Raw genomic sequence first — 21,971 nt, 5'->3', positions numbered from 1 at the left:
TTTCTCCTGAGATAATTTCACTGAGTATTGGTTTTCTCTTTCATTCTCAGAAGAAAATTATTTTTCACAGTGCTTAATCATACAAGCTTACTGATATTACTGGTTTTATGTAATATTGTCTCACAATAGGACAAAACCTTCTCCATATCTTTTCCAAAATACATTTCTTATGCCTCTAGGTCAAGCATCAAGAAGAGTATTTCACCGAGTTGTACATGCCCTCCATCTAGAGGGACACTGAAGGATAGATGTTGCAGTACTTTAGCATTCTTCAGGGATGTTTTGAATGACATATGTCCGCAGAAAGGATTAGGAGGCTGAATTATCTTGTCTTTATATAATGCAATCTTGAAAAAAGGCAAGATGTTCTTGAGAGTACAGAGCAGAGAAAAGCAACTGTAGCAGTAAAAGGCGGGGGGCGGGGGGAGGGGGAACAAAACAACAAACACTCAGCACCTAGGCAAAGTAGGAAAAATGGTGAACTGCACCCAGGCTAAAACGCATGTTTTTCTTACCCCAAGAAACTTACGTTGTTAACGAGGAATCAATTTTTGTCATATGAAAGGGCAGTTTAGACTATACAGCTATTTAAAGAGGAAAAGTTTAAAGAAAAAGATTATGTTCTCAATTCATCCAATTTTAGTCTAGCATTTTTCAATTGACTTCACCAATTTAGATTCAGCCAAGATGCTGGACAAGAAGATTTCAAAAATTAGTTCCTCTGATAATCACTGAGATGTCATAACTAAATTAAGTCCTTTTATCATAAAGCAAAGCCTTCATATCTCAACAGGAAGAGCTAAGTCTGACAAAGCAAGGAGGAAGATGTCAATGCTTCACTCACTTATAGGACTGACACGTGGCAAGAGTGCCCTCCCCTTCTGCCCTCACCATACATAACAGCATTATTTTAGAATCAGATACATAGGTTGCATGAGGAAAAAATTCCATCTGATTACAATGAAAAATCTTTTCCTCTGCCACTAGAATTAGGGCATTATAAGAGGACATGTAAAAATTCCTTTTGTTAAAACTCGCCTCCCATTGCAGTCAATGGGAGTTTTACCATTAACCTCAGTACAAGCAAGTAAGTAGCGATGCAGGCTAATAAAATTCATTCTTAAAATTTGTGTCATATCCTTTCTTTTGTAAGTTACTATCGCTCTCCTAGGATAATTTCACCTACTTAAGAGATTTCCCTTAGGAAATGGCAGATTTTTCATCACTAGCACAAGAAAACTTCTTTAACTCCTAGCTAGTATAAGCATGTCACAAAACCACTGTCAAATTTCAAAAGGATTAATACAGTAATTTAAGCGCATAGATTATGCATGTTTTACACAACATCATTACACAGTGCCACAGGCAAGCTAGCAGTCAATTTGATTATGATGACTCCAAAATAAATTTATAAATTTTTATTTTTCTGGAACAAGAGAGATTCCATCCATGTCTTTTATGGTCACAAAGTGAATTTCTATAGAAATCTCTGTTATATTTAGATATAGTTGATTGAGGCCAACCAGGACTAATTTGTAAATTATTTATAACACTGACTTTCCAACATTAAATCTTTTACCATAAAGATGCCCTCCCAGTCACCATCTGTGTTATTACTAATTAATTTACCAGTTCATTTCTTTCATCTGCTAAGAGAGTATTTCTGTCTTCCAGCTTCCTTATTACAGCATTCAGTTCGGCGATTTTTAACTGAAATCTCCGCATGTCTCGTTCATCCAAATGCTGCTCCTTTACATCAAAAACATATAGATACATAAAATTACCTTTTAAAAAAAATTCACTATCCATAATTTAATATCATGGTTTAGCAAGTGGATTGTGTAAGTTTAATATAGACTTGTACATCAATGTCTGGAAAACTTATTTTAGTTAACTGAAACACTAAACAATAACATCCTGTGGAAATACTACATGATATATTACATGAAAAGTATCTATTTGTGAAATGTATGTAAAGGTTTAACAATTTAAAAAAAACCCAGCAGCTAGATAAGTAATATTTCACGTATTACTGGTTACTTCTCACCAGATTTCTTACTATCAGCTAAAACAATTCTAGTGCATAGGACACAGATTAAAATAACATGGCTCAGTTTTTGAGAAGTATAGTTTCTATTTGCCATTGGTTAAAATAATTCCTAAAGTTATGAAATTCATAGCTAAGAAAATAATGGGGTTCACAGTTGAAGCTTACAATGTAAATTCTAAAAGTTCTATATCCACATATTTTTCAACATTCTTTGAAATTCAAGAGGTCCAAGGAGTTTCTAAATCATCAATGAAACAGCACAGTGCAGTGCAGGGCCATTTACCATGAATTAGTCCTTCCAGTATTTTAAAAGTAACCACAAAACCAATGTGAACACCCAGGCAGCAATTATCCTGTGTTGAACATTTGAAGAAAACACAATTTTCTTACCGGGCTTCCCATCAGTTCGGTGATATCCCCCACTCCCGCAGGAAGCTCTCTCTTAGGACTACTGTGGTATCGTTCTGCCTCCTTCACTTGGACAAGCTGTTCATCCAAAGCCTCTTTCTGAAGGAGCAGTTTCTGTGTATGGCCTGTCTGGACACCAAGGTCTTTCTCCAGAGCCAGAATCACCCTGTCTTTGCCTTTTATCTCATCCATCTGGAAAACGGAAATAAAGAAGGACGTTTCTGTAACATCTCCAAGTGTTCACTGCATGCATACCCACAAGCTTGCAAAAACAAAGTTCTGTTTCTCTCAGAATTATACCACCACCCAAACTATGGTTGCTAACAAGAAGATATATCTCCTCTGAAGCCTTTTCCCCTCCCCTTAAAAAACTTTCAGCCTTCACTTGATGATGAGTTTACTCGGTGCAGTCTCAACCCAAGAGACAAACAAAAATAGATGCAAACTCTGAAACAGAATACATAGCCACTGAAATCATCCACTTCATCTGAGGATACACACTTCTATAAGCAGAAGAAAAATCTCCCTTCACTATGTTTCAGAGAAGAAACACAGGGCTAGTACAAGATAAGACAAACACACCCTTTAAAACTCACCTGGGCTTTGTTTTAAAGCTTGAGCCATACACATTTGCCCCATGTTAACTCCCTCTTTATTAGTGAAAATCACACGTGGTGAATCTCTTCACAAACATTTAAAAATTAGTAGCATATACACACACACACATTTAAACTTAAAATCTTAAGCATACCTATGTATTTTATGTGCCCTTGTTGTAAGATTCAAATGAGGACTAGTCTTTGTATAGAAGGAAAAAAAGCAAATGCACACAGGCATTAGAATAAAGGGTAGGAAGAAATAGTTCTTAAACACCCTCTACAGTTACTGAACTGTGTTGTTCATACATCTCCATACCAAATAAAGCATACTGCTAGCAGTGATCTACTGCAGCTCTCGTAGGATTTGTCCCTCGCAGCATCAGTGTTAAATTCACTTTGGTACTATTCCAAATGCTAGAGGAAGTGACAATCTGCAGCAGTTACTATAGAAACAGATTTCTTAGCAACAATGTTAGCCATTAACAATATATTTATTGGAACTGTGCTGTATCTCCTTCAGTTTACTAAATTGTTTTCTTGGCCAACATAAACCCATGGAATTTTGGAAATAAGACTATTATAATCTTATTTGAAAATACAAAATAAAATCATGAACTTGTTAAACCATACATTTGTTGTTTATTGTAGTCCTACATCCATAGAAGTCCTTTATGTCAAGTTATACCAAAAAAAAAGAAAAAAAGGAAATGTTAGAAGTAACTTATAGTTAAGTCTGAATGATGTACAGGATTAACACAATCAGATTACACGATCAGATACAATTTGCTTCTTCAGGATTCTTGCCTTACTCCTTTCACAGTCTACAAAGGACATGAAATTAGTTTGTGCACAGAACCTGAGTGGCAGGAGATGGCCTGGCTGAAGCAAGTCAAGTCATGATTGAAGATAAAAAGGTCAGACTTGAAGTGAATAAGCTGGTCTAGACTACTTTTAAGTTCCAGCTGGAACTGATGAAGATTGGTTCTGATGGAGATTTCTTTCCTGACTTGGGAAGGTCGCTGGGTCTCAATTCCTCATCCAGTAAATAGGTATAATACTTCCCAGTACGTTAATTCAGATTTGTGAGACTTTCAAGTATGCCAAAAAGGACTTGCAGGAAAAGAATGCGGTTTTTATTAATGGAAGAATTTGCAACATGCAGAGTTTCAGAGGGACTGTGCAGCAAAGAGCAATGACAAAAATTAAGCAGCTGCTTCATTCACTGAATGCTATCTGTCACGCACACTGATCTATCAGGGACCCCTTGGGAGGAAAAAATGTCATGTAACTAAATACTGTGGACAGTTTCGCTTTCAATTACACAGGTGTTCACACTGAACATCTATTGAATTGAGATAGGAATTCGTCCATGCAAGGCATACATTTAACAAGGAAGAACCAAGGTTACATAGGCAGCCTTGATTTTAGTTACCCAATTAGTAGCACATTTCATACTCTTCATATTCTCACAACTTAAATGGTAAATGGAATGACATAGGTGTTTAAATTGGAAGAAAAAAGAAAGCAACGATCTCAGTACAGACTGCTACTTGCTGAACCACAGCAGAAGAGATCGTTTGAAACAGATGTGACCAGTGAAATCACGCCCATGTCACCCTTCACACACACTTCCATTGATCAAAGCACACAAGCTCACACACATTAGAGAGAAATGCCATGAAAGAGCATGGCTTTGGGGTGGGGGTTAGGGGAAGGCAGGGAAGAAGGCAGAATTCCCCTCTGCTCTTCCTACTACTGTTTTTTCTGCAAAAATCTACATGTGGTGAACCTTTCAGAAAAAAAGAAACACCCCATGTTTCAGTCAAATAGAAAAATCTTTGAGACTGATAATAATTGAAAGTAGCAATATAATAGCAATGGCTGCACAACCTTTTTTATTTTGGGCTTATATTTTAAGTTGCAGGTACGCACTAGAGAGTCTCTTACTCATGTAAACATATGCACAAGCACGCACACACACAAATACACAGAGCATTGCAATAGTGCTTATTTTTTTATAAGCACAAACTAGCAGAAGGAAGAATTTCTAAGCAACTAACTTATAACAAACCGATAAAGATGAACAGAACTGCAGCAGTAACGCCTCTACCTTAAGTTTGCTTTCAGAAGCCTGGGGCACAATACAATTCTCCTTTCCTCAAGGGGACAGTTACACCTTTGATTTCTCCAATGTAACTGCATCAACCCAGTCAATGCCTCAATTTTCTTAAATTTACCCCAATGCCTGACCCAAAGATTTACCATCTTTCTTCAGAGCAAACTTGTTCATCTTCCCTGTCTGCTTTCTTAACAGAGAGTACAACTTATAACAGAGTGTACAAATTACTTCAGAGAAGGAAAAAAAAGGAAGAGAAATATTTTACAGGGATACAACATCCCTCAGTTCCACATCGGAGAGATGGCAGGTCAAGGGGCAGGCAGGCAAAGAAAGAGGAGGTACAAGACTAGAAAAAGAAGAGATATGGTTTAGGTTTAAACTGAAGATAAGCTGACAGTTAGAGAAGAAAGGTCAACCACTCCCAAAAGACTTTAGCTTAGCTTAGTCTTATATATTCTAGTTGTAAAAGCTCACAGAAAGTCTCCATGTCAGTTCTGTACCACTGGAGAACTACTCTTTTCTCGAATTCTTGCCACATTTGGTTACACAAAGAAAAAAAGTTGGCAGCATAAAAGAAAACAGCCTTATGTAATTAGACCATGTATTATGGTCTTTATTTTAGTGGGAAGAGGAGTATCTTCCATTAGGTAAATGAAAATCAAAATGGATTAATCTGGGTTCCTTGCTGCTTGCTATCTTGATCAAATACATGTTGTAGAAGCAACACTGTCATAGCCAAGATTGTCTAGGAATACGTATGGTCTAAAAGAGAAGAAATATTTTTTATTAGACCAAGTGACAGAGTTGGAAAGAAACTAGCTTTCAGGTACGGAAGCCCTTCAGCAGATTAAGAAGCTGTATGCTTAAAGCTTGTCAGCTTTTCCACCTATGTAAGTTTGTTTTTCCCATAAATGTTTTGGTCTCTCTCTCTCTCTCTCTCTGATATATATGCATATGTGTATATATGTACAGACACAAACACACACAGTGTACATATACATGTATATATACACATACATATACACACTCACATTTTCAGATATTTGCCAATTGTCACTTATGACTACTGTAGACAAGCTGAACATCATTGGCTTTTAAGTGAAATAACAATTAGTGCTCCTCTCACGACCTCTCAAGTTTAAAGGTTTAACCCTGTATTCTTCTGCTACAATGTTCATTCACCAGACAGCATCCAGAATTTGTTACTGTACCATGCATAGCATTCCTTTCTTTTTTATGCTTTTTAATGTCTGTTTTACACCACTAGGGAACCATCCCTGAACTACTTATCACTTACATACCTAAAATAGTTGTCATCTTTAATTCTGTTCTCTCCCAGGTGCAATCTGATTACCTCTAAAGGCTCTTTTTGCCTATCAGCTCTAAAATCCATACGCAGAGGTAGACTTTTACTTGAGTTCTTATATCATGCCTTAGTCATTGCAACATTCTCCTTTCTGACCTTAAATGCAGTCCTGCCCACTCACCATCCAATGTGAATGCTGCTGTTAATAATGCTCTTCTCAACCACAAAACTCTCATCTCTGGATTCTCTAAGCTGTTTTTCTTTTCACTACATTAAACAACAAAAATCACTCTCACTTTCAAAGATGTTCACAGCCTAACTGGAGCCCATTCATCCCTTATCCAATATTAACATGCTATGTCCCCTCCCCAATATCAGCTTGTCATATATGCAGTCATGCATTTTCATGTTTTCTCCCATGCCACTGTTCCTGCTTGAAGAGACACTCCACAAATATCCATTTAGTTACCTGGACTAACCCTCCTCAACTTCCTTTCAAATCTCTCCTTTTCCATGACACCTCTAAAATACAAAAGGAAACTATGAAAAAAACTGTAAATACTTAACAGTTATTACACTGCTGAGATCACAATCTATTATCTGGTCATCGAATGGGATATCTAAACTAAGAAATCCCTGAGAACCTAAGACATAGGAAGCACATTATAGAAATGCAGGAATTTCTCTACTGGAAGCGATGCAGGTATGTCAAGGCCAGCACTGAGCTGAAGCTAATATACCTGGATGAATCAGTTCTCACCTGATGATTCACAACCGGATTCTGAGCAAGCAGATGCCTTTCCACTGTGCTCCTCAACCCCTCATGGTCCAGGGAGCATGGTGCAGGACCTGCCTCACCAGGTGCCTGTAAGAGGTTTCTGCATCTGTGGCACAATGTAGCTGGGACAAGCAACTGAAAGCTGACTGCACTAACCTCCTACCACTGCTTTCATGTATTCCTCCCTGTACTACTCTTCATTTGAGACTTCTCACTAAAATACAAAGGGTAGAGACCACCTTTTCTTCTGACATATTTAGCATGAGATCCCAATCCATGCATTGGGCTCACAGGTATTATGTTAAATCAAATACATTACCCAGAAATTCCTTCCAACTGGCTGCTTTGCTTTCAGATTTGTTCTCAGTTTAAAACAAATTTGCCCACTTTTTGCAGCTACACAATACAACAGGGTCACCTGAACTCTTTTACATTCTGTTTTGCATGGATTATATAGCATTTTAGAATAGCCACATTTTTCTTCATGCAATTAAGCATGGTACAATTCAGTACAAAAAGCTGTGATAGGAAGGCAGTGGAGCAACATGAGGTTAGAATTCATTTTCAGTTACATGCGCTGAGAAGAGAAGTGGTAGAAATACCCTCCAAAAGAGGATTGTAAAGAAAATAAGATCATCCACAAGCAGCTGCAGAAGGAATTACTGAGAAATCACCTTGGATAGCATAAGTAACTCTGGAGCTCTCGGTTAAAATTACAGCTTTCTAAAGTATCATTTCTTAATGGGGTTTGTGCTGTAAAATGTTAGGTGCTGAACACAGCAATTACCTGCATTATATCAATGAAGACCTAGCATTTATAGCCTGTGTCAAAATTACACAGTTTCCTAAGAACAGGTATCTAACTGCCTCCTAACAGCTATGAGAAATGAGCAGAAGTAAGTGTTTTAATAATATTTATCAAACATGAAAGAAAACCAAGCCAGCCATTGGAAAGAGTATCCCCCTGCCAATTATCCCACACTTCAACAGCTACAGTGAAAGAAAAGTCAGAGACCTTTGGGGGAACTTTAGCCTCTCACAAAGTTGAAAGAGAAATTCCCAGGGAATTAAAAGCCAGATCTATCAAGGCAGGGACATACTCAGTTTTCAAAGTGGAAAAAGCCAGCTGCTGCATTGCCAAGTGTAAGACCTTCCTCTTTACCCATCCTTATCAAAGTTATCTCCTAGCCAACCGCAGAGCAAAATTCTACAGTACTCTTATCCAGAAGAAACTGAATTAATCTTTATACTAAATGCTTCACACTAAAAATAGGGATATCTTGACAGAAGGATTGCTAGTTACTAGGAAAAACAAAAAGGAGATGCTACTCAGTTAAAGATAGAACTAAATGGAATTAACACCTTTTGCATTTATAAAGGGACACTAAGACCTAACAACAATACCCCAAGGTGAAGGCCCACCTGGAGGGGGGAAATAAAATATTCCTGTGTTGTGCATAGCATTCTCTACACCAGACATGGCCACCTATTTAAATAAATGTTGCTGCTTATTTAGGAACCTTAGGGGAAGAGGGAGAGAAGATGCCAGCCATCCACTGGAGAAGTAAGGGTCATACACACAAGTAGATGGGACTTACTCTTAATTTCATGTGTAATTTTTCTAAACCAACAGTCAATATTTTCTTCCAATAGCTTTTCCCACGTATTTTTTTGTAAGTGTGTAAATCTCATATGTAAGGGATATATTAAAAGTTTTGATAAATTAGACGAGAAACACTATGTGGGCAGACAATTCCAGAACTTACTGATAGGAGGTTTCTCACATCTTTCTCAAAAGCACCTTGCATTATTGTAGCTGACTACAACCCCTACTACTGGATCTCTCCTGTTACCTATTACATGTGTTCATTATAGCTCTGTCAATGAATAAATAGTCAAAAAGATGGAAAATATAGAAGGACCGAGTAATACAAACTTAAGGAGTTTTTTGTCCAGTTGCCACACCATACATCATTTCTGTGGGTTTTTAATAGTGTTCCATATTTTGTAAAAGATATAAAAGTCAGATTTGTGACCTACCTACCATAACGGAGTTCTTAGAAAATACTAAGAATAAACACAAACCGCTGAGCCTGCACTATAAAAAGCTGTCATTAGATCTGCTTAATTCAGGAAAAAACAAGGCCCGGGTGGAATGTTGTTAGCTCCTGAGAGGACAAGCATAAATCTTCAGAGGACGGAAAGCAAAGTATTATTTGCAGTCCTAAAATGCTGGAGGTGATGGAAGGGTCTTTGCAGGAGTTTAGCTCAGCCTTGGAATGCAGCTGAAACACGCATCGCAAACAGATGGCAAAATCCAGAGAAGCGGCCTACAATTTGCTGTCAGCAGCTGTGTGTGAAATACACACGGGTTTAAGCGCTGATAAGAAGCATGCCACAGCGGGCTCTACCCAACCATGCATGACTGCACACACTCGGATGATTCAAAACTCAGCTTTCCAGTCTCAAAATTCAAAATTTTGATCAGGAAACAAAACTCATGCATATGTGCCACTGCACCAGTGAAGTGAGAAAGGCCAGGCTCCATCCTTCTTCTCAGGGCAGCAGGGGATCACGGAGTGCCCCTGCCAAGAGCCAACTGCACCAGAATTTTCAGAGACAATGAATGAATGAATGTAACCTAAAGATACAAATTTCACTGCCTTAAAATGGCAAAACCCTAGTAACGGGAATGCAGGAGAAAGTGAATGTTGTTAGAAAATAGTTGCCACCACTGCAAAGGATGTAATTTGGGGTTTTGGTGGCCTGTTAAACTTTTGCTCCTACTATTTGTCATGTTTTACTGAAAAAATAATTGCTGAATCTCTCAGAAGGCAAAAGCTTTTTATTTGGTCATCTAAATTTTACCCCTTAAAATTTGAAGACAATAACAAATTTTAACAACTTTATCAACTACCCAGATGAAGAAATGGAATGCACCATCCCCAAATTTGTGGATGATACAAAATTTGGGGGAGCTGTTACTACACTAGAGGACAGGAGCACCATTCAGAGGCACTTTGACATGTTTGAGAAATGGGCCAAAAAACCCTCATAAAGTTTTCCTAAGACAGATACAATGTCCTGCCCCCGGGAGGGTTTAAATTCCTGCAACAGAAAAGGCTGGATGCCAATTGAAGTTGGCAGTTCTGCAAGGAGAAAGTAAAAAAGAAAAGACAAAAGAAAGAAAAAAGGAAAATGTTTGGTGTCCTGGAGGGCAAGTTGGATATGGGTCAGTGGTGAGAGTTTGCAACCATTGAAGTTAACGTGATACTGGGCCAAACCAGGAGGAATGTAGCCAGAAGGCTAGAGAAGTGATTTAGCCTTTTATTAAGCATTTGTGAAACCACACCAGGAGCAGCGCAGCCACTTTTGGGCTCCCCAGCACAGAAAAAAGATATTGACAAGCTGGCACAAGTGCCACAAACTGGAGGAAAGCCAGTAAGACCACTATGGGGCTGCAGCATACGGCATTCAAGGAATGGGTGAGAGAGCTCGGCTTGCTCAGCCAGCCAAAGAGAAGACCGCGGGATGCATTACAATTGCAGATACCCGTTCAACTATCTAAAGGGGGATACAGGGATAAACACGGCAGACGTTTCTCAGAGATACACAGCAAAAGGACAAGTGTAATAATCAAAGGTTACAGAAAGAGGAAGAAGGAAGAACTTTCACAGTGACTAGGCATTGGGGCAGGTTGTCACAGAGACTATGGATCTCTGTCTTCACAGATTTTCAAATTGGACTGGAGGAGGCCCAGAGCAACCTGATCCAACTTTCAAGGCAGCCCTGCTTCAAGCAGGACATTGGACCAGATGACCTTCAGAGGACCCTCACCATCTAAATTTTTTTTTTACTGCGGTTCACATATGGAATGCCAATGCTAAGTAATACACTAAGGACTTATAGGCAGACAAACACATTAAGAGCTGTGCAAGGTTAGAAAATACTAACTTGTGAAGGACTTGAGTTGAAATTTGGGGTTGTCCTGAACTGGAACAATCTAATTTTTAGTTCTGAAAAGATGTTACTCTCAGTCTTTCAGAAGTCTTCACTTAAATCCTGAGATACAGTGTTATACACAGGCACAAAACCAAAATAATAAGAATAAAAAAATCACTATACAAATGGTACATAAACTTATTTCAGCAGAGGGTTTTTCTGTTCCTTGAACAGAAGTTTAAGCAAAATTGCCTTGATTTTACCTTTAAAAACTGCTTAATCTATTAGTTTGAATTACATTCTTCCAGGTACTGCATTACATATATTTGGGAAACACTGAACAGAAGAAGGATTCCACACTGGAAGGAGTTTTTAATTCATGCAACTAGATAATTTGGACTAAGGAGACTAAGGACACTTAAATAGTGCATCTATCTTCATAAATCATGGCTGATAGGAACTTTTGAAAAATCACTCCTCAAAACAATTTCTTTTACTTTGATCCCATTAACAGCAAAAGGATTTTTTTCTTTGCAATTATGAATCTGCAGTAATGTCACATTACTCTAGAAAATTTTATGAGGTTATTTGAGAATACAATTGAGATAAGCAAATTTAATTCATCTGGTGTACTGTGTGCCCTCTTAATCATGGATCTGATTGTGCATCTAATCAGATCAGTGGACTCTTTTACATTGATTTTGTGGTTAAGAAAACTGGGACTATTTTACATTAAAGTGAAATAAGTCTTTCAATTCATTTCAATCCAAGCTGTTTAGGAATATTTAGGAAGACCATAGGTGCAAAGATTTTAACAAGGTTGAATGGTATTTGTCTGTAAAATAGGTGAAAGGTTTGATGTTAAAGACATTTCCAATAGAGGAAATAATATTTACTAAAACCCTACACCACAAAATACAGGATGCAAGTGTCATCTGTTTATTCCAAAGGTAAAATATTATGTTTATATTAACAGTGTCTGATAAAGTAAACATTCATTTTCCTTCTTATTCAAGAAATACTATAAATGAGTAAATCAACAATGACAGAATTCAATATACTTTTAATGATTGTTTTTTTGCATATATTTTCCAAGGCAAGCACTGTAAGCGTCCACAAGCGCTGTAAAGTGTCCATTGTTCTTATCTCTGCAAAAAGAGTATCTAGAGAAATGTGCCTTGCAAAGTAAGGGCCTTCTTCAAAACAGTGTCGAGGTAGTCCCAGAATGAATGTAACCTCTAATTAATATGATATACTTAATATTCATGCCCTCCTTCACAGCTGTGCTGATAACGGAATAAGGTTGGTCTGTTGCCAAAACTCACCAACAATTTGAACATGCTATTTCAGCAATTTCAGGCAAAAGAGAGAAACTTTACTTACCACTAATAAAAAAACTAACTTTAAACCTGATTTTAGAACTCAATGTCAGTTAAATGACAAGCTTAAATTACAAGCTTAATTGAGGCCCAACAAAATTGGCTGAAATATACTGTTATTTTGTGTACTTTTTTATATTTAGATTAAAACATTAAATGCCCTCGTAGTGCATTTCTGCTCTGTAAGCTACTTCATAAACACAAGTTAACAAACTCAACTTCTCTTCACCATTAATTGGGTTTATATTAAATTTACCTTGTACCAGCCCAGACCTCAGAAGGAAACCAGACATGCTGCTTACAAGGGTGCCATTAAAACAGAAGTCTGTCGATACAGTTATTTAGGTATGTACATGCTTCCCTGTGCAGCCCTCAGCTGAATGTATGCTTCGGGGCTGTTTATACTGAAGCTCCATGAATGAAAAAGTGTAATTATTATTTCATATATTCTTTTTTTGAAAAAAACCTGATCCATAAAAACAGGCTTTAACAGTTCTCCTTCATGCAGATTATTTTTCATTTTGCTATTTCTGATTTTTTTTCTTTTTTCCTATTTGCTGATTTTTAATGTTATTTCTTTTTAAGTATCTGAGTCTGTATCAGCATAGTTTTCATACTACATTGACAGAACAATACAACTGTTAAGACTCAACTACTCAGAAAATATTGGCTGAAAAAATTAAGTAATAGCTTTTCTTGCTTTCTTATCTTATTCTCCAAGTTGTCTCTTTACTTCTAAAACGTTTCACTTCTCTCTCCAGTTTGCTACTAGCTATTTTTACTTCCAGTTTTTCAGCTGCCAGCACATTGTGCTGATGCATATAACAGAACAATACAACTGTTAAGACTCAACTACTCAGAAAATATTGGCTGAAAAAATTAAGTAATAGCTTTTCTTGCTTTCTTATCTTATTCTCCAAGTTGTCTCTTTACTTCTAAAACGTTTCACTTCTCTCTCCAGTTTGCTACTAGCTATTTTTACTTCCAGTTTTTCAGCTGCCAGCACATTGTGCTGATGCATATATACAGCAAGAATATATTATATTTGGGGGGGAAAAAAAAATCCATGTCCACAAACATTCCTTAAATTAATGAAAACATTATATCACTGTTCTTGCTTTCTTATCTTATTCTCCAAGTTGTCTCTTTACTTCTAAAACGTTTCACTTCTCTCTCCAGTTTGCTACTAGCTATTTTTACTTCCAGTTTTTCAGCTGCCAGCACATTGTGCTGATGCATATATACAGCAAGAATATATTATATTTGGGGGGGAAAAAAAAATCCATGTCCACAAACATTCCTTAAATTAATGAAAACATTTATATCACTGTTATATTAAGTCAATTAGAGGAACTGACAAATTCCAATATAATTTCATACCGCACAGAGAAAAAGTGTGTTACATTTTTTGCCAGATAGCTATTTTACTTTCCCTTATTAGGCACTAGGATCTTCCCCATCCAATCTTGTTTGTATTGAGGCTTATTGGGTATTTTTCATGGCTCAATCCAAAACTGTGAAGACAATCTCAAAATTGATTAATCATATTTCTAAAATACTGACATTTGTACAATACAAGCATGGCTGTTTATGCACACAATGTAAACATATCCATTTATTCACAGACAATGGATTTTGCTTTTTTCCTTTCTCGCTACTTTATTTTTTGACGGCAAGCCAAAAAAATGCAAGATTTTACTCAAATTAGTCATGGGTATTATAAACAATGGTAAAAATATTGATTTTTATTTTTTTTAGCTGCAATATCTATATGAAATACATTTGCAAAACTAACCTGTGATCTAAAATGCAAAATAAATCAACCAAGTCTGACAAGACAATCGGACACTGCATCCTGACTTACTCTATCTGAATTTGAATTACAGTATGGCCAGCCCATTTAGGCCGTTAATACCAAAGATGCTGATTTCTTAATAGTGCCATAAAACACGGCACACATACAAAAAAGCACATTAATTGAAGCTCAGTTACAGAACTGTGCTAATATTAATAACACTGCCTGCCACATCCTTGCCATTTCATCCCACAAGGGTAGGAACTAAACCAACTGAGTACCCCAAATCCGCAGCTGATACGGTTAATCTGAAAGTGAAGGCAAGCATGCCTTGCACTAATTAAAATGGGGGGGGAGAGGAGGGAGGGAAATATCCTGATGGTCTGATTCTATAATCCCACTTGCTCTCCCAGAGGAAGAGAGCAGCATCTAGGAACTCTGCAGTATTTTTTACCTCGCCCCAGATTTAAAGAGTGCCCTATGCAATAACTGCCTAAATTGCTGTGAATTCCTAGAAGAAACACTTCTCTTTCATAAAAACAACCCATAGAATTTAATGAAAAAATTGAAATTCATGATCTGAAAGGAGTCGAGGCACTGCAAGGCAACACCAGGCTCCTGATATTTTTCCCCTGTACTTCTGCTGAGGGGGGAAGGCACAAACACTTCCAGTGAAAGCCCACGAGACTGATGCCAGGCTTCCTCTGGGGCTGGGAATAGGAAACGGGAGCCACCTGCACGCTCTCCAAATACAGTCACCTTTTTAGATGCATGGAGTAACGGAGGCCCAGTAAGGCTCCAATTATAATTCTGACTGAATTCTTCGTATTGCAGCAGGCTGAAAGTATCCACTCTTGAAAGAGAAAAGAAAAGTGGTTCCTTTACAATACCACCCAAAGACATGGCGTATGTGTGTTTACTGGGGCAATTTGGGACGACAGATTTTGGGGTGCCTCACCTCACCATTTCTTGGGTTTGAGAAGGTTAAATTTAATTAGAAACTCTTCTCTAGAAAAACACAGGCCACAACATAGCAATCTTCTCTCCTCTTTAACACTTTCTTAAATTACCTGAACTTTATAGTCAGGATTTTAAAATTCTACTTTTATAATATGGAACAAAATATGAAAGAAACTATGCTTACAGAAACCTCACATTGTCAATCTTTGCAGTGGTCTTTAATTAATCAAGGAAATGATACGCCTCAGACTTGATTAACCCCCAATTTATTTAAAGCATAACTATTAGCTGCATTAAGAGCTTTCATTGTCTCAGACAGAAAATCACCACCATTAAACAGATATTACACGTTTGTAGCTTGCCCTCACCATCATTTTTCCTAAGGAATACAAGAAATAAGAGGAATTACCTGTGTAAACACAAACTGGTAGAATATTTTTCTCAAGAAAACTGGTGCTTCGTTCCATTTAAAGTCTGTACTTCTTGATATATGATAAATATTATGCTTATTATAATTCTAGATTTTATTTGCATAGCTATTGTACTGCTAGTTTAGACAGATTAGCAATCAGATATATACATGGAAAATATTGTGGTACCAAGCAGAAGTGTTGTCTGATGATAAACTCTCTAAATGTATTACAGTGAACAGCCCATCTTAGATTCTTTACATTTTACAAAGCTGCATAATTTGAAATATTTGGGGCACCTGCTGTTGGGAAATATTGCCTGGTTTTCGATTTTATACAAACAGCATAGTCTGCCATCTGTACTGAAGTCCTAGGGTTTATGAAGCATGAAAAAAGCCTGCTGTCCTAGGCCCTAACTTTTCCGCTGCAATAGAAAAAACAGAAATTTTAAAAAATAAAAAAGGGCAACAATGCTTAAAATCGAATGACCTAGATAATGATGCGGAAGAAACAAAGACATTGTCTTGTTTCAGCACAGTTGGTTCCTCCAATATAAATATAAAAGCTCTCTGAAAAGTTAATTTGGCCATCTCACAAAGGTGTTCTTGCATTGCCAAATGAGCAATACCTGACTGTTTTGATCAACAGGAATTCGTAAGGAAATATAGTTGAGCAAGTGGGAAAGGGAAAGTCTATTTCTTTGATCTGTTGAGAAAATTTGTCCTGGAAAGTCTTGGTTCACCCATATTCTATTTGGTGGGACATAAAGCTTTGGATTGGGTCGGGCTAAACGTGGAGCCGAGGTTCATCTATGCTGTAAGGAGGAGAAAGTAACGGAAACAGAGGCCTACTGTACCAACCAGCACTGATGAAAGATGTCACTGCAAAAGAGTGGTTTGATATTTATGGGCACATACAGCAATATACTAATACCTGCTATAAATTGAAATAAGCATGCATTACTTAATGAACTTACCAGCCTGCGGATCTCTCTCTCACATTCCCGCTTTATTCTATTAATCTCATCCTGATGGGACTGATAAGCCGTGCGCAGGTCAGCAGCCTTCATTTTATCTGCCTGCATAATGTTGTTCAAAGCTTCTTCAAGCTGCTTTTTGCCAGATTTCAGCTCCAAGATCTCCTGTTGCAGCTTCATCCGTTCACCGTCAAACGCCTTGCGAGCCTCCTCCTTTGCTTCACTCAGCAGCGCCGTCTTCACTTTGTCAGCCGCCCCGTCCCGCAGGACATTGACTGTTGACTGCAAACGCTGAATTTCACCATCTTTGATTTTCACCATTCTCGCTACCTCCTGCTCATGCTGCCGGATCAGTAGCTCTCTGACACTCTGAAGTTCCTTCATTTTCTCCTCGTGGAGCTTGGCTTTCAGTTCAGAAACATAGGCAGTGTGCTTGTGCTGCTCCTGCTCCCTTTCTTGCTTAACCTCTTGGATTTTCTCTCTCAATTTACCCACCTGGAACATCAATATAAAATATTGATTAACAAGTGCTACTACACTTTAAAAAGTCTTCAAGGGAGCTTTTTCTAAAACGATACTAAAAATGTTTTGAATATTTGCTTTTTGAATATTCATCCTGAATATTCAAAAGCAAAGACTGCATACCTGACGCTTCTCTCTCCAGTACACAACTGGAGAATCAGGGCCAGAAAAAGGCCATGCATGTGTGCAGGAATCTGCTATGGAGATGTGCTATTGGTGACAAGTTCTCACAGTTTTAGGTGATAAAATAAAACTGAGCAGCATCCAATCTAGTTCTCCTTATCTCCTCCACCAACCACTCCCCAGACTACTCTCATCCATAACCCCTCTACTGTGCCCTACAAGCAGACAGAAAACAAATCAAACAGAGAGAAAAGAGTTTCTGTTTATGCTGGGAAGGAAATGCTAGAAAACTTTCTAGCATTTGAAGGACCATACTTCACGGATGTTTATAGTGACTCAGATCTTCACATACATTCAATTAATTCATTCCCACAACATCCTTCTGTAGCTAAGCAGCGCTATCACTGTTCTACAGATGGGATGCTCAGACAAGCATAGATTGCATCACCTAATTTACACACATACTGTATTTAGGATTTGAGTCACAAATTCTTACACCCGAATCCACTACTTGACCTAAGATACTTCCTGCTAATCAGATGAGAAAGGATCTTGCCTTGAAGGAACAGAGAGAAGAGATCCTATCAACAAAGGGGCGTTCTTATCAGTAGGAACACGGGGACTAAAAACTAAATTAAAGGGGCAGGCAGGAGAGAAAAAAAAGACATTGATTTTTTTATTTCTTAATTTCTTAGCTACTTTAATGGGTAAATCCTTATTAGATAAGCCAAAAGAATCGGCCTTCTGAAAAATCAAGTCTACTCAAGAGGCCTCAGACAGGACACCCCAAAACTGAGGCTATGCACAGTCCCCAGACACTTCAGAAAATATAGGCCAGTGACTCTAAGGGTTGTGGGGGGAGTAGGGGAAAGGTCTTATAGCCTATTATAGTAATACCCACTGTGATGAAACCTCATTATAAAATGATGCTCAGCAGGCTGCATGGAAAGCAATGCTTTTTCCAAGTGGGATTGGATATTAATTTAGAAAAAGAAAAAAGAAAAAAAAAAATAAGGAGAAAGGATTGCTTCTCTATTATAGTATACCAGAAAGGCTATAACGTATTTCATCATGCGTAGTGTCAGTAACATCTTTCTATTATCCCTATCACAGTGACTGCCAAAATACAGGCTCTCTACATGTACTTCTCATCTAAAGCAAAGTCAGAGGCAGAGATTTCAAAGACTTGTGTTTTAACCTTGAGTGGCAATACAGTCATACATACCAAACAGTGCTTCGTGGCAAAAGGAGGTTACTGAGCAGCAGGATGTTAGTCACTGTCACAACATTCCTAGATTGCTTGCATCTACGCTATACAAAGCTGGGATCTGTAGTCATACAATGCATTTAATTTATGCTAAACTAAGCCAGAATTGCAACTTGCCTCAGATTAGTGCAGAAAGGATGGGAGGTCTCTATTAATACTCAGACTGTCATTTACTATGAAGGTATAGTTAAATTATTTTTTGCATGGTTCTGGATTCTACAGTCAAAACAAAAGTAAAGGGTTAATTAAAAGCAATAATACTAGTTCAGGAAAGGCCCAGAAACATTCATTATTTTGCTTATTGAAAGCAGGTTGGATCCAAAGAGGCGCTTTTGTGTGTTTGCTTTAGGAAAAATGGGACATCTTAACTCAAAAGCCTCAGATATAACTCATCCAATGAATCCAAGATTGCTACTTAATTTAAGAGTGACCATAAAATGAGACCAACACATTACTCATCAAACCCACAGCACTGACAGTAGGATTTCCAGAGTCTGAACTTTACCTGAAGTCTTCAGACAGCAGGGACAGCAGACTTTCCCTGTGCAGAAGATGTTATGATCCTGTTTAACCAACTCAAACATACTCTAGACTTAAACAAAATCAAATCAAATCAAATAAAAATAAAAAGGAAACAGGCTGAAGCAGGAGAAGGAGGGTAGGTATCTATGTTTTCATGAAAGTAATCTTCTAGATACACTGTGGAATAAACACCAGCTGAGACAGCACTATACAGCTGTGGAAAAGGTAACAGCTCTGAATCAGACACCATCAGAAGCAGATTTTGTTGCACAGATACTATTACTCTACTCCAGGATGATTCAGATAACGTATCTTTATGAAGAAAGATAGATTTTTTGGTATTTTTTTTCCTCCCAAACTGCTAAGTCTGGCTATTGGAAATTTTCTGCAGGAGATATCCATGTGTTACTTCTTCTGGTGGGATGACATTTAGTTCCAAGCCTGCAGTGGATAGCACTGATTTTCAGTGTTTGGATTAGGGTACTCGATTCCACAGGAGAGTCTAAGACTGTCCTACCCCTGTCCATAGCATGGGGGTTGGACTAGATGATCTTTAAAGGTCCCTTTCAACCCAAACCATTCTATGATTCTATGACAAAGCTAAACCACTTATTCACCTATTTACTGTCACAAGTGGATGAGTTTATAGGTAAATTTGCAGACGAACCAACACTTATTATTCACTTAAATCTACTGGTTATTTCCTTACTGGTGAGCAAAGAAAACTGAAATGAAACTGAGAAATGAAACCCTGTAACAACAACATCGGAAAACAAACTGTATAATGGCATATATAGGTACAGTAAATACACCTCCAGAACTACGGTAATTTAAAATTAGTCATATGGTACATAAAGCATGCAATTGAAAGGCAGTTTTCAATACAACTTATTAATGAATGTGACTTTCTAAAAGCATTTTTAATATACAAGAAACGGATTCTGAAATTTTGGAGGAGTACTGTTACACAAAATGGCATAGTTGCTCAATTTTTTTTTTGTCTTTCACTGAATTAAGGGAAGGCAACATCTATATGCATTGCTGCTGTCTGTGACAACACATATTAAACCACTCAGAGTAACTGAATGTTATCACACATCATCTAGTCATCCTACCTACAGAGTTTCAGCAAGAGCAATGTAAACAAGAAGAATAAGAATCCTTCTAAAACCCCTGGATTTTTACACTGCATCTTAAATGCCTATCACTGCTCATGACCCAGTAAAAAAGATGCATCCCAGTTCTCAAGGTCTTTAAAAGTCTTTTCTTGTTATTGCTTCTTGTCAGACAAGATGGAAAGTTAGATCTGTCTGTTAGGTCTTCCCTGAAAGCCATAAGCTGTCCTTCCCGCACTCCCTCCGTCCCTCTTATCCCACACACTATGCAGATCTGTACATGTCTGGCTTCCAGAGCAACTGACTGAATGAAAATAGTAGTGTGGCATTTCCCCATATGCCTAAGTCTCAGTTTCAAAATGAACTTAAACTTTAAAGCAATTTGTCTTTTTTTAATTTCTGGCTTTTTTTTTTTTTTTTAAATTGAGAAAGCTGCTCTGTTCATAGGCAGAACATGAAGCATCACCAAGAAATTAAGCCAACAGGGAAACAAAGTCAGGCAGGATATCAGGGCACCAATAAAACAGTTATTTTCTGCCTTTCTAAATTAAATCTTTAATAATTGGTGCACACTGATACAACATTGTTGCCCAAAGCAGATGCTAGCTTCTTGGAAAAATAATGCCAAATGTCATTGCTTCTTCCCTTTCTTATGTCTGAACAGTGCCTGAAAGAAGGATTTTCTTTAAAACAATATGATTATATTATCATACAATATTTGCATCTGGTGTTGTTTTCTTTGACAAGGTACTTTGTGCACTTGAGACAGAAATATAATAGTTCAGTTTTATGAACTGGAGTCAATGACATAATTTTAAAATTACACATTTCCTAAAAAACGTAACCTATTAACCCATATATGTTTCCAAGTGCTACTGAACCACTGCCCCAATAAAAATGTTATGATAAGAACTTACTAAGGACTACCTCTTTTTTTTTTCTCTTGGATATAAATGCAGATATTTTTTATTTGTGGCACAATAGTCAATCACTTGGGAGGTGGGAGGGATACTCTCCGCACAGCTTTTTGCCAGGAACTCAGGTTACAGTAGGCAATTTATTGCCAACTGTGAAAAAGGTGGATTACTAGAGGTGAGGCCAACAAGCAAAGATGCTACTGTTTATTTTAAAAATCAAATGCAATAGCAACTTTCCTTCAACAAGAACAAAAGAAGTCTGTATGGTTTGCTTTTTCTAAAAAATATGTAAACTCTACTCCTATTTAAGCACACTTACAGTGTAATCTAGTGTCCAGCCAACAGCATCCTTTCTATTAAAATTTCAGCGTGCATTGGATCATGCCATTAAAAATGATTCACTTAGGCAAGGCTGCTGTGGACATAAGCAACCAAAGATCATAGAATCATAGAATCATAGAATCATAGAATGGTTTGGGTTGGAAGGGACCTTAAAGATCATCTAGTTCCAACCCCCCTGCCATGGGCAGGGACCCCTTCCACTAGACCAGGTTGCTCAAAGCCCCATCCAACCTGGCCTTGAACACTTCCAGGGATGGGGCATCCACAGCTTCTCTGGGCAACCTGTTCCAGTGCCTCACCACCCTCATAGTGAAGAATGTCTTCCTTGTATCTAATCTAAATCTACCCTCTTTCAGTTTAAAGCCATTACCCCTTGTCCTATCACTACATGCCTTTGTAAAAAGTCCCTCTCCAGCCTTCTTGTAGGCCCCCTTCAGGTAC

The 21,971-nt window shown here is 37.7% G+C and overlaps 1 protein-coding gene across 1 annotated transcript in view; it reads right to left on the bottom strand.

Annotated features, from left to right (window-relative positions):
* JAKMIP1 (janus kinase and microtubule interacting protein 1) overlaps positions 1–21,971 on the bottom strand; it is a 110,738-nt gene that overhangs the window by 62,770 nt on the left and 25,997 nt on the right. Inside the window, exons 3-5 of the mRNA XM_019470632.1 lie at positions 16,723–17,217; positions 2,441–2,650; positions 1,630–1,749 (exon numbers count right to left, since the gene is read on the bottom strand). Of these exons, the coding sequence (XP_019326177.1) occupies positions 1,630–1,749; positions 2,441–2,650; positions 16,723–17,217 (825 nt within the window). The remainder of the gene's footprint in view (positions 1–1,629; positions 1,750–2,440; positions 2,651–16,722; positions 17,218–21,971) is intronic.

This window comes from Aptenodytes forsteri, unplaced genomic scaffold (genome assembly GCF_000699145.1).
Source record: "Aptenodytes forsteri isolate BGI_AS27 unplaced genomic scaffold, ASM69914v1 Scaffold111, whole genome shotgun sequence".
NCBI classification, from domain to species: Eukaryota; Metazoa; Chordata; class Aves; order Sphenisciformes; family Spheniscidae; genus Aptenodytes; species Aptenodytes forsteri.
The sequence above is the reverse complement of the archived record's forward strand: the minus strand, read 5'-3'. Positions and strand labels throughout refer to the sequence as shown.